At 37.5% G+C, this 24,750-nt stretch overlaps 1 protein-coding gene across 5 annotated transcripts; it reads right to left on the bottom strand.

Moving 5' to 3' along the window:
- Positions 1–214: 214 nt before the first annotated feature.
- LOC113579325 (tyrosine-protein kinase Yes) lies at positions 215–17,050 on the bottom strand. Of its 5 annotated transcripts, none has more exons than XM_081694965.1 (12): positions 16,754–17,050; positions 12,792–13,076; positions 12,512–12,611; positions 9,956–10,054; positions 9,711–9,778; positions 7,598–7,747; positions 7,100–7,255; positions 6,433–6,612; positions 3,271–3,347; positions 2,272–2,425; positions 1,004–1,135; positions 215–693 (listed from the first exon to the last, which is right to left on the bottom strand). In XM_081694965.1, exons 2-12 carry the CDS (start codon positions 13,066–13,068, stop codon positions 503–505), a joined length of 1,584 nt encoding a protein of 527 aa, XP_081551091.1. In that variant the 5' UTR covers positions 13,069–13,076; positions 16,754–17,050; the 3' UTR covers positions 215–502. The 5 variants fall into 5 exon arrangements, with proteins under 5 accessions (XP_081551091.1, XP_026868965.2, XP_081551089.1 ...); XM_027013164.3 differs by having other exon boundaries at positions 9,675–9,778; positions 16,754–17,048; XM_081694963.1 differs by lacking the exon at positions 16,754–17,050 and adding an exon at positions 14,282–14,439 and having other exon boundaries at positions 9,675–9,778.
- Between the last annotated feature and the right edge of the window lie 7,700 nt (positions 17,051–24,750).

Raw genomic sequence — 24,750 nt, 5'->3', positions numbered from 1 at the left:
AAAGATACTACTGGACATACAAAACAAGTAGACGGAGTGACCTGCACTTGTCTGCAAGGAAAAAGCTTTATTATCTTAGCACCAAAATGCTCTATCCAGGTCATTAGCTATTCTCATGTAAAAACTATTCCTTTTTATCAGTGTGACACAAAAGCAGTTTATGATTCAAATATTATTGATGCCCCCATCAATCTAGGAATCCCAGCATTTTGCAGTGTGTGTGTGTGTGTGTGTGTGTGTGTGTGTGTGTGTGTGTGTGTGTCTGTGTGAGATCAGGTTAATGAGCATATCAAATTTTCCACAGTCTTCCTCTGACTCACAGAGGCTAAACTGTGATCACAGAGCCCCTGTTATAAATAATTCTCACAAATCCTTTTTAGATGGTTAGAGATGATATATTTGGGTACTGTTCCAAACCCACAAGCACTTTCTCAGGCCAGTTTGTTGGTTTCAATAAATCAGTTCTGTATGAATCCTTGTATGTGTGTATCACAGTTCCTCTTCAGGCTGTTGCATTGAAGTGATCTGCTAAATCCTCTAAAAAGGTCTTAATGTAGTGAAACGTGGGCCTCTGGTCTGGCTCCTTCTTCCAGCACTGCAGCATCAACTCATGCAAGGAGGCTGGGCATTCTGGAGGACAAGGCATACGATAGCCACAACACAACTGTTCCACTACCTCCCGATTCAGCATACCTGGTAAGAGGAGGCAGGGGTGTGCAGGGTGATGAGGAAAACGAAAAGTCCTTTCATATTGTGGTTTGATTGGGTGTGAGAAAATTAAGTGTGAGAAAGTATGAGGGAAAAAAAAAACCCAAGACAGGTGCTTAAGAGAGAGAGAGAGAGAGAGAGAGAGAGAGAGAGAGAGAGAGAGAGAGAGAGAGAGTGTGGGTGTGGTCATGGATGCAGGTGTGTGTGTAAGCGTGAGAGAGAAAGTCACAGACAGGAAGAGAAATTAGAAGGATGACCCTACCTTTGTGTCTGTTAGCTAGACTATTATACTAACCTGGATAAGGGACTCTTCCCCTGGTGATGATTTCAGTGAGTAGAACCCCAAAGGACCACACATCAGATTTGATACTAAACTTCCCATAAAGGGCAGCCTCAGGCGCAGTCCATTTTATTGGAAATTTGGCACCTATAGAGAGAGAACAGGACAAAATAAGGTATTTGGGAAGAAAACGGGCATTATTCATTTACAAGCCATTTTAACCAACTGAACTGGCCATGTTTCCATACGGCCAGCACAAGAAAGCATAAGCAGCTGTGTTCTGTGTGTGCCAGCTTTGTTGTGACAGCATCATTTTCACAGCAGTAGGAACTGCTCTCTTGGCCAATATACCTTCTAAAGTTCCTCCTCACCCCTGATTCACAGCCCACAAAAATATCCTGTTTCAGACTGCAGAAAAGAATATGAAGATTGCAAGCAAGCATTGTGCTATTAAAGATTAGGACAGCCTCTCCATAAGCAATTGCAGTAACAGTTAAAGTGGATATTTCATGTTAAACTTAATAGAATTAGGTTATACATACCATTACCTGATAAACAAATTGCAGTCCACTGTATTTCACATTGTATACATGTGTATTATAGTTAATGCAAAACATTATACATGCTGTTATAAATTACTGTTAAATATACAAAAATATATCAAAATATTTATTTGTTGTATTCTCTTTATCAATGAATACACTTTTGCTTTCATGTATTGTATTTTGACATTTCTTTTGGCTTGCTGGCATTATAAGTCTTCAGTGAGCAATATAATTCATGTAATAGACCTTATTTCTCTAACATGATTTATTTCAGTAAAATTGACTGGGCCTATGGAAGACCCGCACTGACTGTGAACATAATCACACTTTAGCTCGTGGTATACCTCTGCTTCAACCCAGCCACAGAGAGAGCAGTACTTAAAGCCATTAGATGTAAAGAGATATGATTTTAAGCCATTAGACAGAATGGTAGGACAATAGGAACAGAGAGGGAGCACGAGACAAATTTGTAGAAGTAACGAGACACAGTCAGGTCCTGCAGCGTAGGATTCAACTCATTGTTCCATACAAAGCAAGAAAATGCAGTATTCTTCAGATCACTGCCACTTTGAAAGCTGGGGTCAGACATTCTACAGCACCCCTGGAGGTTTGAGAGTTAAGGGCCTTGTACAAGTGCTCAACAGCAGCTACATAGCAGAAAAGGGAAGGGATTCAAACTGACAGCCTTCAGATTGATAGACCAAAGTCCAACCCACTAGGCTACCACTGTTAGCTTACCCTGCCTGGCAGTGTATTCATCATCCTCAATAAGTCTGGCCAAGCCAAAGTCAGCGATCTTACACACCATATTGTCAGAGACCAGGACGTTGGACGCCCTCAGGTCTCTGTGGATATAGTTCATCCTCTCAATAAAGGCCATCCCATCTGAGATCTGCTCAAGTGAAATATTCATTCACACACACACACACACACACACACACACACAATGCCTTTAATGCTTTGAAAGTCATCACATCTGATTTTATTTTAAAAGACTGACCCTCAAAGTTACTTAATTTAAAGTGATATTGATTTTATGTTAGAAAATGCAAAAAAAAAAAAAGGCTCCCAAACACAAAAATAAATGTTCTACAATGGCCAAATCAAAGTCCAGATCTAAATCCAATTGAGAATCTGTGACACTGTCTGAAAACCATGGTCCAGAAGTACCATCTAACTAACCTGAACAATCTGGAGAAAACCTGCCAGGAATAAAGTGTCTCTTCCAAATGGTGCAAAGCTGGTAGAAACTTGTCCCAGCACTAACTGCAAACTAGTTGTAAGTACTAGTCTGAAGGGTTTACCTATGTAACCAGTATTTTCCAGTTTTGTATTTATTTATTTTTTTATGAGTATATTGCTTTGCAATAAAATAATCTCTTATTGGAATAATCTGTGCAAGTGTCATTTGTAATTCAGATTAATCTGATGATTTAAATGGGTTGACGATATTTGCAAGGCACAATATTCCTGGAGAAATAGGCTACTTAAGAGAGAGAGGTCCTTCATCAGCTGTGTAAAGAGAAGCGGAATCCCTGGAATCCTCTTCTCATATATATATATATATATATATATATATATATATATATATATGGACTGACTGGTGTATCCTGAGAACCGCACTAAGAAGTGTTTGAATGTAAAAAATATTTACACAATATTGTGCTGTGGCAATATAGCTTTATGTGGGTTCAACATTATAAAAATTATTAAACTTAATTATCATAATGTAATAACCTCCATTGCCATGTCCACTAGCTTGTGAAGCTGAAGTGGTTTCCTTTGTTCCTGTGTGAGGACCATGAGAAGACTGCCTGAGAAAATAATGAACAATGTGTGACTGAGTAAACAATAAATACAAATGAATGAATATCACACAAATATGCTAATTGTTTTTAACTGAAATTTTGTGTGTATGTGGGTGGGTATGCATGCATATGCATGTTTTAAAGGAATACATTATTTTAGTTTACTCTGATTTTAGCTTGTTTCTAATCAAAGGTTGGGAGCCACATTACATCACAAGAGTAATGGCGAGTTAGTTTAGCCCTGATTTTCCATGTGCCAGTTTTGGAGGTTGCTTGGGGCTCCAAAATCATCGCTCAATTGCTATGTGTGAATTGTTCAAAGACAACATCTGAGAGAATTTTTGTGCCAGGAGTGGCATAAAGTTACCCAACAGCAATGTGAAAGACTGGTGGAAAGCATGCCAAGACGCATGAAAGCTGTGATTAAAAATCAGGATTATTCCACCAAATACTGTGTTCTTTATAAATGAAAATGAGCTTGTTTTCTTTGCATTATTTGTGGTCTGAAATTTCTGTAACTGTTTTGTTAATTTGACCATTAGTCATTTTCATAAAAAAACATATTCTAAAATACAATATACAATATAGAATAAAACAAAACTGCTCAGCCTGGTCAAGCATATACCCATCGAATGTAAAACTAGAGAAACTGATCATTTTTTAGTGGTCTCTTATCCTAAGCTATATATATATATATATATATATATATATATAGACACACACACACACACACACACACACACATATGCACAGTCATGTAAAAACAGTACACCCTCTTTGAATTCTATAGTATCAGAACATTTAATTAGCAACACATAAATAATCTGGTCTTTAGCAGGTCTTATGATTCCATTCATTTGACAAAAATAAAGCCAAAATGGAGAAGCCATGTGTAAAAATTGAGTACACACCATGAATAAATAGCTTGTAGAACCAGCCTTAGCAGCAGTAACTTGAAGTCTCTTGACTTTCAAGTCTTTCATATCATTCTGGAGGAGTTTTGACCCACTTTTCTTTACAACATTGCTTCACCTCATTGAAGTTTGTTTGTGCGCATTTGTTTATGCACAGCTCTCTCTTAACGTCCTGCCACAGAATTCCAGTTGAGTTGAGGTGTGATTCCTAAATCCATGTTGGTATTGTAGTTGTAAATCCAAAAAGAAATGAAGATGAATCCAATAAGAAATGAAGTTACAGACTCAATAATTAGTTGAATAGAATAGCTGGTCCTGTTCTTTATTGCAGTTTAAAGATAGTGCTTGACGCACCTTCCAGAGAATGACTAACTAGTACACAAAAACTCAAGTTTTTATACGGTATTATTCTATTGCATATTAGTTTTCACCATTATTGCCAAACCATACATTATTCACCATATGCGAATTGAGATCCATTATTATGCAAGATGAAGTTTGACAAGATTACAACCCAGTGCTCATCCCGCAGCACATGACACCTAGCAACACGTGGCCCCTTGCAACACGCGGCACCTGTAAGATAAAGTTGTTTTTTAAAGTTGATGAACAAAGGCCCACTGAAATTCATAAAGGAGTCTTCAGTTCTCTTAACAAAGATGGTCTTACTTCACACCCTTCTGTACTGATAAAGTTGTATCCTAATGCTTACTACTGGAATAATCCAGAACAGTCTGCCTTATACATGCTCACACTCGTGGCCTTTGGAGAGGCCTGCAGAAAATCTCCTCTCTATACCCATATCACTTCATAAGGAATATAGAATCTCTTTTTACATTTCTAATTCAGTATTTAAACCTTTCTGCCTGCAAACACTTAAAAACCTCAGAGGTATTGACATTGACTGGACCACTGTAACATCTTGATTTTATTTTTTTCACCCATTGTGTTACAGATTTGCTGCTGTGCTTGGAATCATTGTCTTGTTGCATGACCCAATTTTGGCTAAGCTTTAACTGTTGTATACATGGCCTCACATTTGACTTTAGAATAATTTTGTATACAGAAGAGTTCATGGTCCACTCAAGGTACCCAGGTTCTGTGGCTGCAAAACAAGCCCAAATCATCAGCTCTCCACCACTATGCTTGACATCTGGTGTTTTTGCTGATGTACTGTGTTTGGTTTTTGCCAAACATGGCACTGTAAATTATGGTCAAACAACATGTATGAGCATATGTAGTTGTCTGTTCACTCTTACCTAACCAAACTTTGGTCTCGTCTGTACAAAGGCCATTGTTCCAGAAGGCTAGAGGTTTGTTCAGTTGCAACTTGGCAAACTTAAATTGTGCTGCCATGCTCTTTTGAGAAAGAAGAGGCTTCTTCCTGACAACCATCCCAAACAACCCATTCATGTTATGTCTTTTTCTAATTGTACCCTTATGAGCTTGAGCATTTAACATGCTAACTGAAGCCTGTAGAGTTTGACATGTAGCTCTTAGGCATTGCACAGTCTGACTTTTGGGTGAATTTGCTGGGACATCCTCCCCTGAAGAAACCACCTTGTGAATAATCTTTCAAACTGTAGAATGATGAACTTCAAATGATCTGTAAATGGACTTATAACCCTTCCCAGATTTATGGGCATCAACGATTGCTTCTGTAAGATCATTGCTGATGTCTTTCCTCCTTGGCATCATGATAACACATATATGAATGCTCCAGACCAGCAAATTTATAAAATGTCTGCTTTTCTAGACGTGGTCACACTTTCTAATAATCAGTTAACTATGGGCATTTGATTAACAGCACCTACTTACACTCTTGTAAGGGTGTGTGTACTTTTTTACACACCGATTCTGCATTTTGGCTTAGTTTTTGTTGAATAAATAATGACACTGTGTAATTTGTCATGTGTTGTTGTACATCTGAGGTTGTATTTATCTATTTGTAAGACCTGCTAAGGAACAGATGATAGAATTCAAAGACGGTGAACTTTGTTTTCCACATGAACCATGTGAAAATCATGAACCATGAACCATGAAATGACATCTGCTGAAACCTCTTTTTTAATGAACCATTATTCTCACCAAACCAGTCTGACAGTTTTCTGAGTTTGTTTAGCAAAAAGTCTAGAACAAATCCAATGTTGTATGTGTGTGTAAGTGCCAGGGTATACCTTTGCTCATGTACTCCATCACTATGTAAATAGGTTCCACTGATACTACAGCATAGAGTTGCACTAGTTTATCATGACGAAGCTTCTTCATGATCTGAGCTTCTTGGAGAAAAGATGCTGGAAACATCGTGCCTGGCTTCAGGGTCTTCACTGCTACTTTAGTGGTCCTCATCCATGTGCCTTATCAAAAACAGCAAGCAAAGGCAAGAACCTGATGTAACATGTTGAAGCAATCATTGCCTTGTTGAAACCTTGTAAACAGCAATATCAAAAATGTAGTTATCATACTGACTGGTCCCTTGAGTCATCTACAGCAAATGGTTTTCAAACCAAAATGTTTACATTTATTGGTTAGTATTACTACAAGGCCTAAACCGTTTACTCTTTCTCACTGACAAAAGTTTTTTTAATTTATAATGCATTCATTCATTTACTCTTCCTGTTCCTTACCGCAAAAACTGCATTTACTTACTGTCCCTCAGAATACAGCACAATGTGCCTTCTCAGAATTTATATACATTCTGTCACAGCCCAGACTTGGATGAAATACTGCCCATTGCATCACCAAGCACTTCATGAATTATTCATAAATGCTAATGTTGCTTTTAATAAATGGAAGCTGTTGGCCAGTCTGTGTGAATGTGTGTATGCATGTCTTCACTCTTACCTAACCAAACTTCTCCAAAGCAGCCCTGACCTAGTTTAACCTCCAGAGAGAGAGAGTCTCTGGTTATCTCCCATGTATCTTTACCCAAGCCCTGTGTGTGAGGCTGTATCGTCTGACACACTCCCGTCAGCCTGTGGCATAGCCCATGCGCGTGAGCTAGGGAAGAGAGAAAGTCGAAGGGAGAGAGATTTTACTCTTTTCGTATTATTTGGCATCAGACAGACAGATCTTTGTAACATATCTGCATTGCCATAATTTATGTGCTCAAATACAGTTTAATATGCATTGTGTTAAGTTTAGTTTAAGCCAGTGACACTGGCTGACACTGGAAAAACGTCACTGGGGTTCGATGACAATTACAAAACTGTACTAAAACAACACTGTCTTAATGTTAGCTGATAAGAAGTTTATCATTAGACAGTTTGGGATAGTTAGGCTGTGTTTAGTCAGCCGGTTGAAATGCAGAAAAATACACGCACAGAGAGGGAGGTATTTTACCTGAATAATGGTTGATAAGGTTTTGGAGTGTACTGAATTGAGTCCGTGCTGTGATGTAATATCCTCCACTCTCCAGGGATTTAATTCTGTAGTGTTTCACTGTGTCTCCCTGACCCTCTTCCCAGATACGCACAGACAAAGAAAATTCACCTGTGGAGTTGGGAGATGCAGGCTTCAAGCATTTAGATTGCCTTACATTAGTATTGTGCACCTCCCAAACCTTTTCACATTTTTTATGCTACAACCTGGCATTTAAATTAACTTTATTATATTAAATCATGAATTATATGTCATGAGTCTACACTTAACAGTCCAAGTGTCTTGCCTCCTTCTAACCCTAGTACTCTAACACTCCATTTCTCCTGCCTGCTCTCATTCACATACTATACCAAAATCCAGCAGAGACCACATGACTCAGGAATTCCCAGAATCAACCATAATCCACTTCCTTGTTTAATGTCACCAGATCCTGTACACACTGCAGATCTCCATACTATCCTGTTCAATCTGATCTTTATGAAGTATTGCCAAAGTTTACCTATGTGTCCTGAATGGTATTCTTTTTTCTGCCTTTGCCATGTTGCGCTGATCTGTTTTGCTACCTGTGTGGTTTTTGTCTTTTCCATCTTTGTACTCTCTGCCACTTGGATTCTTTTCTTTGGCTTCTACACCTGGACAGGTTTCCCGATTATGTTTTGGCTTTTCCTGTGTGTATAGTATGCCTTATATCCTGTAGTCAACCTGTACCTGTGATTTGACTTTGATTTTGGAATTCACCCTGTGAATAAAACCATCTCATTCATTCTTAACAAGCTTATAGCCAATTTCTGTTGTGTTACACCATGATACTGAATTATGAGGAAAATTATTAGTCAAAAACTTTCACAAAGAAAAAATCTGGTATGTAATTATTCACATATAAAAAAAACTAAACTGCTTGCATAACTATTCAACTCCATTGTTGTAAAAATGTCTAAATAAGTTCTGGTGCAACCAACTGCCACCAGATGTCCCCTAATTATGTGATGAGTCCACCTATGTGCAGTTAAAGTGTCATATGATATTATAAATACACTTTGTCCTGGGAGGTACAAGAGTTTAGATCATATCTGCACAAATATCAAGACTAAGGAGACAAGTGCAGAGAATAATGAAGAGGGTCTGGGTATAAAAATTGTATTGAGCACCATTATATCCATTATTAAGAAATGCAAAAAATATGTCATAATAACTTTGCTTAGACAAGAAGATCTAGCACTAAGGAAACGATTATGGAGGGCAATAATCAGAGACGCCAGAGGTGAAGGAGCTATAAATCTGCACTTGAGATGGGAAAAGGAGAGTGCAGGACAATTATTTCCCAGATAATCCAAAATGCTGGGCTTTAAGGATTAGTGATAAGAAGATATCTTTTTTGAAAGGAAAAAACTAATTGGAACTCATTGGAAAACACTCACGGTGGTGGCATCATCATGCTGTTGGGGTGTTTTGCATCTGTAAGGTTAGAGATGAAGGCAAGATGGATAGAGCTAAATGGAAGGCAACCTTCAAGAAAACATGTTCTGGTCTGCAAGAGACATGTGACTAGGATGGCAAATAACCTACCAACAAGACAATCCTAAGCATACTTCCAAAACTAGCAAGAACCTAATTGTATTAGAGTAGCCAAGTAAAAGTCTATACCGCAATCTGACTGACAACCTATGACAATATTTGAATATTGTTGTTCATCAGTGGTCTCCAGCCAATCTGACAGACATTGACCAATTTTGCCAGAAGGAATTGATGAAAAGATCAGGATCCAGGTGTGCAAAGCAGAAGTGTGTGAAGCATATCCTAGAAGATTTGGAACTCTAAATGATCCAGGGTTAATATATACTCATGAAATTAACAGATTTAACCCTTAAGTCATTTTTTTTTTCATATTCAAATTGTTGAGGCAGTCATATGATAAACAATCAAATTGAAGCACAAAACAATGTGAAAAAGTTCAGGGGGTTGAAAATTTATACATAGCACTGACTGCAGGTGTGTTGGACCCATCTTTGTGTGTGCCCTTCATCTATTTATCCATTACCTTCAGTGCTCTCACTCTCCCTCACTAAAAATGCACCTTGCTGGAGCCCTGGTTGAAGGAGGAGCTTTTCTGCATCCTTACGTCCCATCTTCCCAAAGAACCACCTTATTCACCAAAACATATTTTATATTAAAAACCATATCTAAAAGTTTTGAATTGTGAGGGCTATTTGACTGAACAAAAGGCCAATATATCACAGTGTCCTGAAAATATAAGTAGAGAATTATGCAATAGTGTGTAAACCATTAAAGTATAAGAATAAGCATGTGAAAGTCTCTCACTCCTCAGCCTGAATGGAGCCAGATGGAGCCATATAGTTGCTGGGGATGTAGCCTTCTTCACCAGTCCTTAAAGAACAAGCCTTCCACCAGTCGCCATCACTGAGAGAGAGAGAGAGAGAGAGAGAGAGAGAGAGAGAGAGAGAGAGAGAGAGAGAGAGAGAGAGAGAGTGAGTGAGAGAGAGAGTGAGAGAGAGAGAGAGAGAGAGAGAGAGAAATCAGGAATCATCAAATCATGAAGAAATCATGGCTGCCCAGAGAGCAGAGACTCTGCCAGGACTTCAACAATGACACTGTAGACAGAACTGCACTTTCTCACTGAACGTGAAACATTTCACAAATTACATCAAATTTACTTTACAAAATTTGAGACGCTACACCCCAGCTTTAATTGTCCATACTGAACAATACCGAACAATTATTGAATATGATCATGCCAATAAAACTTACTGAGTTGAAAAAAATTGAATTGAGAGGAAGAGTCAATGAGTGAGTGAGAGAGAGGGTGCAATTTCATTTGCATGTACTCAAATCAACCACCCCTCACAGCATATTGACTATAAAATTCACCCAGCATAGATCAACTCAGTCGCAACTTCACAGATGATAAGGTAAATTGCACTGAAGTGCACAAGTTTTATATATATATATAATTTATATATAATTTATATATATATATATATATATATATATATATATATATATATATATACACACACACACACACACACACACACACACACACACACATACACACACACACACAGCTCTAGAAAGAAATAAGAGACCACTCCAATTTTTTCTTAAATCAGCATCTCCACATGTACAGCAGCCATTCCATTCAGGTGTTTGTTGAATTCCTTCACAGACACGCCTGATTCTACTTAATGAGATGCTGAATAGGTGATCACATTAACAAAATCCTATTCTAACGAGCAATAGTATAAAAACCACTGCTGCTGTCATCACTATTCTCTTGTTATAGAACCAGCTGGATGGGAAAAGCAGTGCTAGGACTACCCAAAAAGTAAGTGCAGTAAAATACATCTACAAACCATGACAAAAGAGTTGAAAAAGAAGGTTCTTAATGTGGAAAAGAAAGGTTCAATTGTAGCTTTAATGGCAGGGGATACAGTGAGCTTCAGGTTACTTCCATCTCGAAAATTTAAAAAACTGCAGTTCATAAGAACAAGGTCAAGAAGCAAACACATGGGACAACAGCTACAGAGTGGCAGAGATCGAAAACGACTGTCTACCGACCGTGATGATCACCACCTCATTCGAATGTCACTTAACAATCATAAGATGACGTCAAGTGACTTACAAAAATAATGGCATGCAGCAGCTGGGGTGAATTGCACAGCGAGGATGGTCCAAAACAGTCTTCTGGAGGCAGGGTTGAACTCGTGCAAAGCTAGAAAAAAAGCCCTTCATCAATGAGAAGCAAAGAAGAGCCAGACTGGAGTTTGCGAAAGACTGTAAGGATTGGACCATAGAGGACTGGAGTAAAGTCATCTTCTCTGGTGAGTGCAATTTTCAGCTTTGTCCAACACCTGGTCATGTAATGGTTAGACAGAGACCTGGAGAGGCCTACAAGCCAGAGTGTCTCACACCCACTGTGAAATTTGGTGCAGGATCGATGTTGATCTGGGGGTGTTTCAGCAAGGCTGGAATTGGGCAGATTTGTCTTTGTGAAGGACACATGAATCAAGCCACTTACAAAACTGTGCTGGAAGAAAATTTGCTTCCTTCTGCTCTGACAATGTTCCCCAACTCTGATGATTGCTTTTTTCAACAGGACAATGCTCCATGTCACATAGCCAGGTCAATCAAAGTGTGAATGAGGGACCACCAGATCAAGACTCTATCATGGCCAGCCCAATCTCCAGACCTGAACCCCACTGAAAACCTCTGGAATGTGATCAAGAGGAAGATGGATGGTCACAAGCCATCAAACAAAGCCAAGCTCCTGGAATTTCTGTGCCAGGAGTGGCGTAAAATTACCCAGCAGCAATGTGAAACACTGGTGGAAAGCATGCCAAGACATATGAAAGCTGTGCTTAAAAATCAGGGTTATTCCACCAAATATTGATTTCTTGCCTCATCCCATGTTGAAATATCAGTACTGTGTTGTTTATAAATGAAATATGAGCTTATTTTCTTTGCATTATTTGTTGTCTGAAACTGTTTTGTTATTTTGACCATTAGTCATTTTCATAAAAAAACATGCTCCAAAATACAATATTTTTATCTGGAATTTGGAAGAAATGTTGCCTGTAGTTTATAGAATAAAACAAAACTGCTCAGCCTGGACAAACACATACCCATCAATTGTAAAACTAGAGAAACTGATAATTTTGTAGTGGTCTCTTTTTTCCCAGAGCTTTGCAGTGTGTGTGTGTGTATATACATATACACACACACACACACACACCTGTGAATTTATTGATTCTATTGTCTTGTTTTTCCCAGGGTACTTAAATGTAAAGATTATTTACCAGTCACTGACTTGACCTTTAACACAGCAGTGCTCACACTTAAGCACTCAAACACACTCACGTGTTGTTAATGATCTGAAATCGCTCTCCTTTTTTCATTGACAGGTCCTCTGTTGTTCTGGATACATAATCATACAGTGCGACAAACAAACTGACTCCACCTAAGATGGAGCAAACAGAAAACGGTGAATGGGAGTACTTTAAAAGCCCTTTTTATTTAACATTCTCATGACATCATGGGCACAAATGTTTCTCTTACTAGTATACCTCTCACAATAATCCACCTCTCATTACAGTTAAATGTATGAGTTCTTCTCCATGTGAAGGAGTACATGTCTCACCCGTTATGGTCAAAGGTACAGTACTGCCCCATGCTGGATTGGAGGAAGCATCTTCAAAAGGTGTCACATTTTCTGCACCAGCAAAAGGCATGAGTGTGCAGGTGTCTGTGACGATATTTGCATCACTAGGTAGACTTTTGTGCTGAACCTGGTTCTGGCTGGTGTTTGTGGGCTCAGGTCCATACTGTCCCTTTTGGTCTGCACATTGGGCAGGAGAGGAGGAACCCTCAGTTTTCTCTGCTGGGGCTTTATCCTCTTTACTCTGTGAATACCCCATAACAAAACCTGTAACACACACATGCACACACAGCAACACGTTATCACACTTACATATGCTCATCTACACGATAGAGACTGATTTAGCAGAACTGCTACTTGAACATTCAAAAAACATTCAGACAACTGAGCTAAAAGCCCATCTTACCCCAGTGCTTCAGAGACAGAGTGCAATAAGAAACGTATATGGCTAAAAGCAGAAGCAGCTTTAATAAAACATTTCTGGGTCCAAAGAGCTGTGAGAAAGAGAAATGGCACAACACTTTGTGGTACATTGTGAAGACAGTGAAGCATGGTGACGCAAGCATCATGATATGGAAATCTTTCTCTTACTGTGGTGTTGGGTGTATTTATTGCATACTAGAGATCATGGATCAGTTTGAATACATCAAAACACTTGAAGAGGTCATATTGCCTCATGCCGAAGAGGAAATGCCCTTGAAATGGATGTGACAATGACCCCAAACACACCAATAAGCGTTCGACATCTTGGTTCCAGACCAACAATATTAACATTATGGAGTCACCAGCCCAATCTCTGGACCTTAATCCAATAGAACACTTGTGGGGCGACATCAAAAATGCTGTTTCTGAGGCAAAACCAAAAAATGCAGAGGAACTGTTGAATTTAGTTTAATCATTCTGGGCTGGAATTCCTGTTCACAGGTGCCAGAAGTTGGTCGACTCTATGCAACACAGATGTGAAGCAGTTCTCAGAAACAGTGGTTATACAACGAATTATTGGTTTAGTAATTCACAGGAAAGCTAAATATTCAAGAATTTTTCAGTTTATACAGTAAATGTTTGAGTTTGTTACAAAAAATGCAGACACTGCTATTTTTTTGAAAAGCCTAATATTCCCTTTTTACTTTCTGTAAAGTAATAACAAATTTGATTACTTTTAATTCATGTTTTGATTTGGAATAAAATGTTCAGTGTTCTCAATCCATTTATGTATATGAAAATAAAAGCTATTATAAGAATTTTGACCTTTACTCACTTTTTTAAACACACTACTATTACTTTGAATACAACTGTACGATATACTCCTACCAGTACTCTACTCTGAATTCCTTTTGAATATCAAAGAAAAGAGAGAAATAAGATACATGATTGTTTATTATTTTAGATCGCATGAGATTTTGTGACTTACACTAAACACACAAATGCACCTACCCAGCCGATTTCACAACCAAGCAATTGTTAAGAATTACCTGACTCACCCCTCACCCATCAAGATGTTTATCTTAGCAATCTCTGATGCAGAAAAAGGAGAGCGAGGCCTATGTAAATGTAGAATTCACCTCCAGGCAGAATTTAAAACAAACTGAAAGTACTAGAGAAAGAAGACAGTGTAAAATGTATTGTAGACCATAAGAATTTTTGGTAAGCATATGTTTGCACATGCATATCTATTTTATGAAAATAGTCATACGATATGCTAAGAAAGTAGGAGGAGGCAGGACAAGCATGCCAAACAGGTTTATTGGAGTATACCCTTGTATCCCTGTAGGAGGCAGGAGTCAAAACAATGGTAGACAATAGCATATCCATATTCATAAACAACAACACAGACCCAGATTGAGAAAACCAGAACCAACCAATTAGAAACATGGAGATATAAGATAACTAGGAGCAAGAAACTAAGTAACCAAAAAGTAAACCACAAAGAAACTAAAAGAAACCACAAAACCAGTATTGCATGTGGAAACCACAAGACTTCACAAAGAGTTGAAGGGAAAATTTCAAGCATGTCTGACTTCACAGGTGTTGTTAATGATGACAAGTAGGAGCTGCAAAACAAAAGCAGAATTCCTGCCAAGCAGCGATCCCTCTGAGAGGAACCAGTGCAACTCAAACCAGTTATAATTAGCACAGAACCTGTTTTGAGGAGGTGCAGTAGTGTTATACTCACGGGGCAGGTGTGGCCAAGATGTTTCATTTGCAAAAACAAACTGTTTTTTGCTAAATTGGGTCTAACTAATTGCAAAATAATTGAAACTATAAATGTGTGGCATTATCTAGCCAATTACCTATGTTGCTGTTTGCAATTAGACCACACAGAGGCTGTAACACAAAGCGAATGATATGTGGATGCAAACTTTATTATCAGGGTCATATAGACAATCCTGGGTCAATGAGCCAATACAAAAAGATCCAGGATACATGATAACAGAAAGCAAAACATGAAAACCAAAAGGATAAATGGATAGGCTAACAGATAACACGCAACACAGACTACAACAAACGACAGATGCTAAATCCAAACTGAGAGAATACAACAGGGAAAGAACAAGTACAAGGCAAGACAAGAACAAGGCAAGCTAGAACAAAAAAATGATCGGCTAAAATACTAAGAAAAACGGAGTATAAATGCACAGGAAGTGAAAACCAAACAAGGGGTGGAACAAACTGAACCAGGAAGCAAGGAAAAACATGAGACAGGGTTGCAGAACGTAGTACTCTCATCAGAAATGACATAACATTCCATTATGAAGGGGGCATATCTTGAAAAGCAGAACTTAATGGGGGTTCTTCATGCTTCTGCTGTACCACTCACTCAAGAAGAACCAATAAAAAAAGAGGGAAAAAGAAGAAAGAAAAAAGAAAGTCCTTGTTAAATTGTGCTGTAATCCTGCTATTAATGTTTTTAATGTGTACCAGTAATATAATTACAGACTTTTTTTCCTGTACATGTAACTTTTTTATTATTCTGGGACAAACTAATTCAACTTTTGGTTAATTTGCAAAACACTGTGCTTTTATGTCCTTATCTTCAGTGATCACTGAATCAGCAAACAGTTCTAACTTGATTTTATCTACCAGAAAGCCCAAGGTCTGACAACTGAACTTCAATTCAAAACCATTTCATCATTTATCAAAAAAAAAAAATAAAAATAAAAAATAAAAATTATATATATATATATATATATATATATATATATATATATATATATATATATATACTGATGCTTGAGAGATTTTAGCTGGTAGTTAGATAGTAAGTAGTGTGCTTAATTAAAATAGACATGATCTCTGCACCTATGCACATGTACACCCACATAAAAAGTAGCCATTCCCTACACATGCTGAGTTTAACATAGCCACAGTTAACGTGTGTGAAAATAGAAGTGAACATGGTAACACAGATGGATGCTGGTAGTGGCATTAAGAAAAAAATGTGGTAGGCTTATTACTTTAACAAAACTAGGCCCTGGGGGATAGTTGGTGGAAATCCTGCATTCTAGTGCTAAAAGAAAAGAAATATCTCAGTTTGGAAGAACTACATAATGTGTGAATATATTTATATAATTGACATTTATATGTTGTATGCGTCTGTGCTGAGATATGTCTATATTACAAGTACAAACCATTTTCTGTGAGCGCATGACTGCTGTAAGTAGCATACATAGCTCAAAACGACTGAAACGGATGGTTATTAGAGACCCTTATCACATAAAATACAGGTCTGTTTAACTCAGTGTGGTGACAATGTAGACACACACACAAACTTTCGTCCTCTAACACAAATATATTTAATGTAGTCACAGTTCGTTTTCAACGCATTCGAAATATTTTAAAGTGACAGCTTTTTCTCTGTGAAGTTGTCAGTACACATACACACATGTTTACAAACACAATTTAACAAATTGTTAAAACCAAACAAACAAAAAAACGAACTTAACCTTTGAGAAACACCGATAATTCAAGCACGTCCTTGTCCTTCTTCTTGACTCGAATGCCCCTTCATTCCAAAGTCGATTTCATTTAATCTCCCAACACAACGCATCTAAATCCATTAGCTAACTTATTATTATCCAGGGGGAACTGTACGCTCTTTAAACAGGCGTCAAACGTGGAACACAGTCCAGCTGACGCGTGCACCAATGTAAATCTGTAGCTTCTATTCTCTCTTTTCTCCCCCTGTTACACCTGCACCCAAACTTTATAATATGCTGAACGTTGAACGTAGCAGGGCAAAAAAAAAATGTTTCACCCACGGTGGAACAAATACGTGTTTTTGTTGTGGATATTCTTGTTATTTGTGATGCTGTTGTAATGGATTCATAGACTGACACAAGCCTTTCTGGCTTGATGCCACATAAACAAATCAAATGCTGCCCTCGAGCGGCATTTGCGTTATACTGCAATCTTCCGAAGACACTGAACTTATCGATATGTATTTTCTTCTTTTTAAATTGAATAAACGTAAGATCAGAATGTCGCGGTCACGTATATACCAAAGAGTACACAATTACAATAGCAAAATACAAACATAAACATAAATCATAAATACGACGGAGAAGGTCAAGATAAAAAGGTTATGAATGGCTTTTAAATGTTCGTATTTTAGTTATTTGAAGTCACAAAATTTGTAATATTGTCCATGTATTCATCAATCAAACCTCAAATGCAAAAGGAGACAACATGGATTAAATGAGTCTGAATAAACACAAGGGTATCTGACCAGAACCTTTCTGTGTTGGTACTGTTTGATGGTATTTTTACAAAAGAATTCAATTTCTAATTGTACCTTTGGAGGAACTTTGGAAAGGTAACTTTTAGGAAGCTGTTAGGAAGCAAGTACATAAGAGGTAAATCATATTTTATATCATGCCAAAATAGTAACTTTATCTTTTGTTAACAAGGCTTTAATTTTGTTATGTTGCTTCTCTGTTGAAAAACATACGCCAACAACAGTTAATGATAAATCAATGAAGTGATCCAGTGACAACAATAACACCCCTCTCTGTAATTTCAAGGGCTAGAAAATTTGACCACATCAGTCATTTTCTTTTAGTTCTGCACTGACTCTCAGTTAAATTTCAGATAAATTTAAAAATTCTCTTGTTGACATAAAACGTTAAATGGTCTGGCCCCACAGTGTTTGAACTATTATAACCCACCTCACTTACTGCAGGGTTCCTCTTAGTTCCTAGAATTAGTAAAATTATTGCAAGGATAGAGCCTTCTCCTATAAAGCCTCTCGGTTACGGAAGAGCCTTTCAGCTTTAATATAGACTCAGACACACAGTTTTTAAACCTAGGCAGTTTAACCTTTACTTATTTATTCAAACTTTTATTTAGCCTTCTGTATATAAAGTTGCAAAACCTGAGGTCCATTTTCACAGTTTTCTGATAATCTGAGATGTTGATGCTGTTGTCCAGGCACGTGTTCACTCAGATTTCTGACAATTATATGGGTGGAATGCAATGTCTCAGAGAGCCCTCAGAACTGTGGTCACCTTTCTACACAGAGTTATATAGTATATTATCAGTTATTTTCAGTGAAACCTTATTGATCTCTATGGAGAGAAATTAATAAGAAAGCCTAGATACCTCTTATACCTTTCAAAGTAGGAATCTTTCTTTAAGAGAGCATGTTTGTTTCTCTGTAACTACAAGCAGTCTCTTTTGTGCTGCAAGTGAAAAGGATAAAGTCTTATACCTCACATTCAACTCACAAATGTCCTTCAAACATCCCCAGTATAAAATGATGAGTAACCTATTTTACAAATGAACCCTTATATATTTACGCCACATCATTTAGTCTTATCTCATTGCTAGTATTACTTAATATGAATATGCAGACTATCTACTTTAATTTTTTACCTTTTGTGTTTGGGGGGGAGTGTGTGACACTTCATAGAGAATAGAACAGATACTATTGAAAGTTACTTTATCGGGGGAGAACTAAGAAAGTAATTAGTTTAATGCCCCTCATCAATACCACAGTAAGGCAGAAAACCTAGAAACCTGTGTAACCTCTGCCTGAGAAGCAAAATAAAAGTAAAAACACCCTTGTGAAAACTGATTTAAGAGCCAGAAACTCCTCTTGGAGCAATCTCAACTCAGAAAATATCACTTGCCATGGGTTCTGCAGTGACATCCAGATTGACTGAGGGAACAAATGTATTGAATCTGATTAGTGGTCCATACCTAGAATGTTAGAAAAGAATCTGACTTTCATGGCTGCTTGATTTCTTGGGGGAAAAAAATCTACTTATATTTAAAGTATGTTCTGTCTTGTCCAGAGCGACTTCAGTGCTGTGGTATATCAAAGTTGTGTTAAAGTTGCATGGATTGAAGGTGTGTCTCTTAAAAGGCCCCAGTGAAGCAAAGCAGTTGGTTTGCCTGAGTTCTGAGACCATCTGAGCTTCCAGAACTGCCTTCACAGGAAAGACTGAGATGAGTCAGAAGAAAGTGAAGATAAACAGAGATACAGAGAGAGAAAAAAAAACAGAGACCGAGAGATAAGGGGGAAGAGAGAAAAAGAAAGCGAGCGAGAGAGAGAGAGAGAGAGAGAGAGAGAGCAAGGAGGAAGAGATGAATGGAATCAGCTTCTTGAAAATTACACGGGAAACACACTGAACAATGATTTTCCAGTAAAGAATGATATTACACTTTCAGTTTACTGTAAAAGCCCATTACACTCCCATGTTTACTGAGTAGTTTATTGTGGAATCACACACATGCACGTGCGTGCGCACACACACACACACACACACACACACACACACACACACACACACACAAATTTAATTAAATTAGCTGATGTACACAGTGTGCATATGTGCACATGAACCACTGTGTACCACACTATGACAGGTTATTGCTCCAGAGCAGAGATGTTTTTTATGACTGTGACAGCCTGAAGCAGATTGTAGGCAGCCTTCAATAAACAATATGCAGCAATAAAGGATATATAGCAAGAAGTAAAGAAAAAGAGAGAGAATGGAGGACCTTTATTAATACTGCTTTATGTTTTATGTAAATAATGTTACTATTATTTATTTCCATACTGTTGCATATTACTATTATTTTGTTTAAAGAGACAGGTCAGATTTATATTTTTGTTCTTTGGAAAGTCATGACAATAAAGCTAATTTGAAGAGAGAGCGAGAGCGAGAGAGAGAGAGAGAGAGAGAGAGAGAGAGAGAGATTCAGAAACTTTTTGGAGGGGTAGTCTCAGAAGTTGAGAAATTTTGTCAAAGTCATTCAAAAGTGCATGCTGTTCTCTCTGTATTTCTGTGTGCGTGTGTGTGTGTATGTGTACTTGTGTTTATGGAGAAGGTACTTTGTTTGCTGACAAAGAGTCAAGCCATAAAACCTCATTCTCCTTTCCTTGTATTATATCTGCATTCAGCACTACTGTGATTTGATTGCATGTACATGACACATTGACTGCTATGTCATACCACATGAAGGCTATCTTAAAAATGATTTGGATAATTTAACTTTGTCTTTTGTGCACATTGCAAGGACAGCTTCTGTCCTAGTTCTCCATACCTGTGGGTCCCCGAGGATCCCACTAGGAGAGAACAGCAGTCCTTTTCTGCTCTCAACATTCACTTTAACATTCACTTAACATTCTCAGTACCACTTTACTGAAGGGCACTGATTAGAAAGCTACATGACACCTACATAAGACCTTCATAATCTGCTTAAACATCTTAAAATGATTGTCAACTTTAATATGAATTTTGCTGACATAAGAACTATGTAAAATGATACAAGCGTAATAACTCAGCACATTATGACAACTGACTCTGTTTTTTGGGTTTTTTTGTCAGGGTGATATAATACCGATATGCTCAGCTTGCCAAATGAAGCTTTTGGTAAAATTAAACAAATGTGAGGACTTCAAAAAGATGCTCTGGAGTATCTCATGTACTGTTGTAATGACACAAAAAAACTGCTGTTTTTGCATATTTTAGCAAAGTTTTGTACATTTTGATATTTGACATTGTTTTTGACATTTAACTCACTATTTAGAAATCCTTGGGGAATGAAGAAAGATATGCTGGCACAATGTAAGACATGGAAACAATTGCCCCCTAACTTTTTTTTGTTTGCAATTTTTACCCATTGATTTAAAATGTTATACTAGGTGAATGAGAACAACTGTTCTCTGTCAACCTTTCAAGTAAACAAAAATCGATGTTTACTGAACAAAGTGGTTGATATGTTGAATCTACAAGTCAAGCAACAATGTTACCAAGCCATGGGCAATGTTTTTGTTAGTTTTTACCTAGCTATAAGTTAATGATTGACCAATATTTTACCAGTCACTCCTCAGTAAGGAATAATGAAACAATCTACACGTCAGCTGTTAATAACAACATCTAAAAATGTGAATATCAATATTTCTTTGAAACACATTAGCTAGTTAGGCATTTAGCTAATAGACTTTGATCATTTCAAGCGGTATCTAGTTAGCTAACTAATCTAAAATTTTTCCTTATTTCTTTTATGTTTAGCTAATTTACTTTTATGCATCAGATGCATGAATATTTGTGCATGACCCAAATGTAATACTGTTTCCCTTTTCAAATATGTACATATGCTGTAAAATATGTAATATGTTGGTGCTAGCATACATGCTAATTGCATTTAGCATTACCTAACATTACCCAAGTTAGCTAGCAAGCTGTTAACAGATTGATCATTCTAAAATTAGTAATCGATACAACAGCATACTATCCTATTTTCATTCTTGTGGTTTAATATTGCCTTAATTCTGACCTGGAAGAAAAAAGAATTTGCTGAACTATTCTGTATACCGCAAACAAAGTCACATGAAATATGAAGGTTCTTCCCATTTGTGAATGATTTTCCTTCATCATTGCATGCTGGGATGCAGTATACCACAAAAATAACTCTGGTCGCATAAGGGGAATATTTGGCCAGAATAGTGCATCAACATGAAAATTTTGTTTACCTGATGCATTAATCCAAAGTAACTTACAAGTATGACTGAGTATAACTTGAGGGTTAAGGGCCTTACTCAGGGGCCCAATATTGGCAGTGGTGGGGCTTGAACCAGCAACCTTCCAATTTAAGTGCCTTAACCACTAAGCTACCACTGTCGCTGATATCAAATATCTAACATTTAACATTAGCAAGCTAGCTAAGTGACTTTACATGAAGCATCTTAACCATAGTTTCAAGATGACATACTTAATAACTGCCTATTACTTTTAGCTAATTAGAGCATATCATTCACATCAGTAAATTTAATGTGACATAATGAACAATATTTTAAAACTCAGCCTGAATTAAAGTTTGACTCCAAGCTTATCATGTATTGCTCCTTTAAGGGATAGAGAAAATCTACATAACTTTGTTATTACAGTGTCATGTGATTGCATAAGGATTCAGGAAAATCTCATAAATGGCCAAATGGAGTCCACTTTACTTAGGGACTAGAGAAAATATACATACCTGTTATTGCAGTGTCATGGCAAGGCATAAGGATTCATAAAAATCATAAACAGCCAATGGAACTCGCTTTACTTAAATTAAATTAGTATGGCATTGCAGAAGGATTTATAAAAGCTTTATAAACTGCCAAATGGAACTATCCGATTTAACCTTACTGGCAACTTTAGTTAGCATAATCTATTCCCTCTAATAAAAACAAGTTATACAAGTTTAGTGTTATAAATATTTTATACCACAACTGAAAATACAATCATGCAATGTTTTTATAGACACTTAATTCAAATGTATTTAATAAGATTTGTTAAGTTTAGAGTTACAGACCAGCTGCTACTGTTTGTGTTAATGGCCAAGTAAAATACACAGAAATATGTCATTACAGGGTAATGTCTGTTCATTTAAATAGCTGTTACACAACAGGTTTTCATGTCATTGTTACAATACAGAGCACTTTTTAAATCCTCACTTTTTTTTCCATTTTTCTAGCTGCCTCACTTATCAAGCTGTATTATATCACCAGCATTATGTCATCCTGTCATACCAAAAAAAAATTAAAAAATCAGTTGTCGCCATCCAGTGTTATGCCACATTTTAATGTTGCCAAAAGTCTGTGTCACTTGATATAGTTAAGTCAACTTGACATAAAAGTTACTAAAAGCTTTGGTGACAGCAGGTGCTTGTTGCAATAAGCATTTCTACATTTTATGTACGTTTAAGTAAGTTGACATGAATGGCTTATAGGCGTCATGTAACCGTTTAAGCAGTGAACTTCAGTAAAGTGTCACCACTTTCTCTTCAGAAAAGGTGCATGCTGAACTCTGCCCTTCTGTGTGTGTGTGTGTGTGTGTGTGTGTGTGTGTGTGTGTGTGTGAGAGAGAGAGAGAGAGAGAGAGAGAGAGAGAGAGAGAGAGAGAGAAAGAGAGAGAGAGAGAGAGAGAGAGAGAGAGAGAGAGAGAGAATACTATTCTTTCATAACATAACTCAATATAGTGTATTACTACTCATTAATGACCTAAATAGCTCATATTCCTGAAATTCTAATTTCAGGTTGCATCTACAAACTCTCTGAGAGGTCTCTGTTGTAAACATCCTTTTGTGTTAAAAAAAAGTAATAAAAATTATGGTGTAAGTTTAGACTTATCAGATGCATGACAGGATTCTGTGCCACTTACCGCTTTGGGGTCACTTTGCCGGCCGGATATTGGCAGTACTTGCAGTATTAGATTTAGGTTATTTGCCGGTGTGGTTTTGTTTCGGGGAAGTGTGTGTGTGTGCGTACAACGTTCTGCAGGAACACAGCCAGAACGAGACCTTACGGCAAGCCTCCTGGAGAAGACATCGTGATATTACAATATGTTTAAATCGTTAGACGTTAGACAGCTAACGAAGAGAAATTTACAATGTTCCGATTGTCATTAATAACGCTCTCTCTGGGTTCTTAATGTCGAGGGGCACCATACGTACCATATGCCACTGTCACGGGAAAAAACAAACAAACAAAAAACCCCATAAATAAATCTCTGCAGTAATATAATGTATTTGTTAGTCTAAAACACATGATGGCGCAAGTTGTCTAGTAATTTGAGGTTCCTTTATGAAGGATACGAAACGATCGTTTTTGGATTTGTTACTAGAACTTTCAGCTCCTTGTGTCTCAGAAAAAGTATTCCTAAATATTAACCACATGACGAACGATCACCCAGACCTGGATAATTCATTCACAGAAGTCTCAGGGCGAGTGCCGGACATGCGCAGAATTTGAATTAAATCTTTTCGCCTGCTAAAATGCTGTTTTTTACTTTTTTCCTTTATTTGTTACAATTTTCTTTGATTTCTTTATTTGTTTGAGCATAATGATTCAGGCTAGATAAGAAAACAAAAAGTACGACCTAATTAATACAACAAAATGAAAAACTAATAAATATACATATATATAAAACCGGAAACGTCTGAAAAATGCGGTCTGATGAATGTCACTTTGTCATCCACGTTTTTCCCGCAATGTGGCCTTTGATTTTTAAAAAGACAATGCATGAAACGCGAAAAACATCAAGGACGTATTTGAATAATAATTCGTATCATTCTCAAATGACTGGGGAACGACATTTTCGCGACTGTCAGTGGGGAGATTTCAGCACCCGCCACTGGGACAGCTCCGGAAAGAGGCATATAAGTGTTACATCGGACAGGCAAGCAATTCCCTGGCGCCAAGTTAAGAATGAGTCATATGGCAAGTATCTAAAACTGTCCAGGCGTGGCGACCTCACCGTCTAAATCGTAAAACAGATTACGCTGACAAATTGTCACCTGTGGTGTCAATCGAGCGTTTTCCTTTCTTCTGCATGAAGAGCCCCAAGTAAAGCTTAACGACGTGAGCTGGTTCGTGACGAGGGAAGGAGCGTCGTTTTGCCCACTGTCAGGAAAGAGGTCAGTGACGTCGACAGCATCCCTAAGGTGCAGA

This window comes from Electrophorus electricus, chromosome 13 (genome assembly GCF_041902795.1).
Source record: "Electrophorus electricus isolate QZ-2024a chromosome 13, ASM4190279v1, whole genome shotgun sequence".
Lineage (NCBI taxonomy): Eukaryota > Metazoa > Chordata > Actinopteri > Gymnotiformes > Gymnotidae > Electrophorus > Electrophorus electricus.
The sequence above is the reverse complement of the archived record's forward strand: the minus strand, read 5'-3'. Positions and strand labels throughout refer to the sequence as shown.

Excerpts from the sequence above, each read along its gene's own strand:
- LOC113579325 (XM_027013164.3), bottom strand. The coding sequence starts at position 13,068 with ATGGGGTATTCACAGAGTAAAGAGGATAAAGCCCCAGCAGAGAAAACT. Across the intron at positions 7,748-9,674 it reads GGAGAGTGAGAGCACTGAAG|GTGAATTTTCTTTGTCTGTG; the intron begins GTAATGGATAAA and ends CCAACTCCACAG. Across the intron at positions 694-1,003 it reads GGGAAGAGTCCCTTATCCAG|GTATGCTGAATCGGGAGGTA; the intron begins GTTAGTATAATA and ends TCCTCTTACCAG.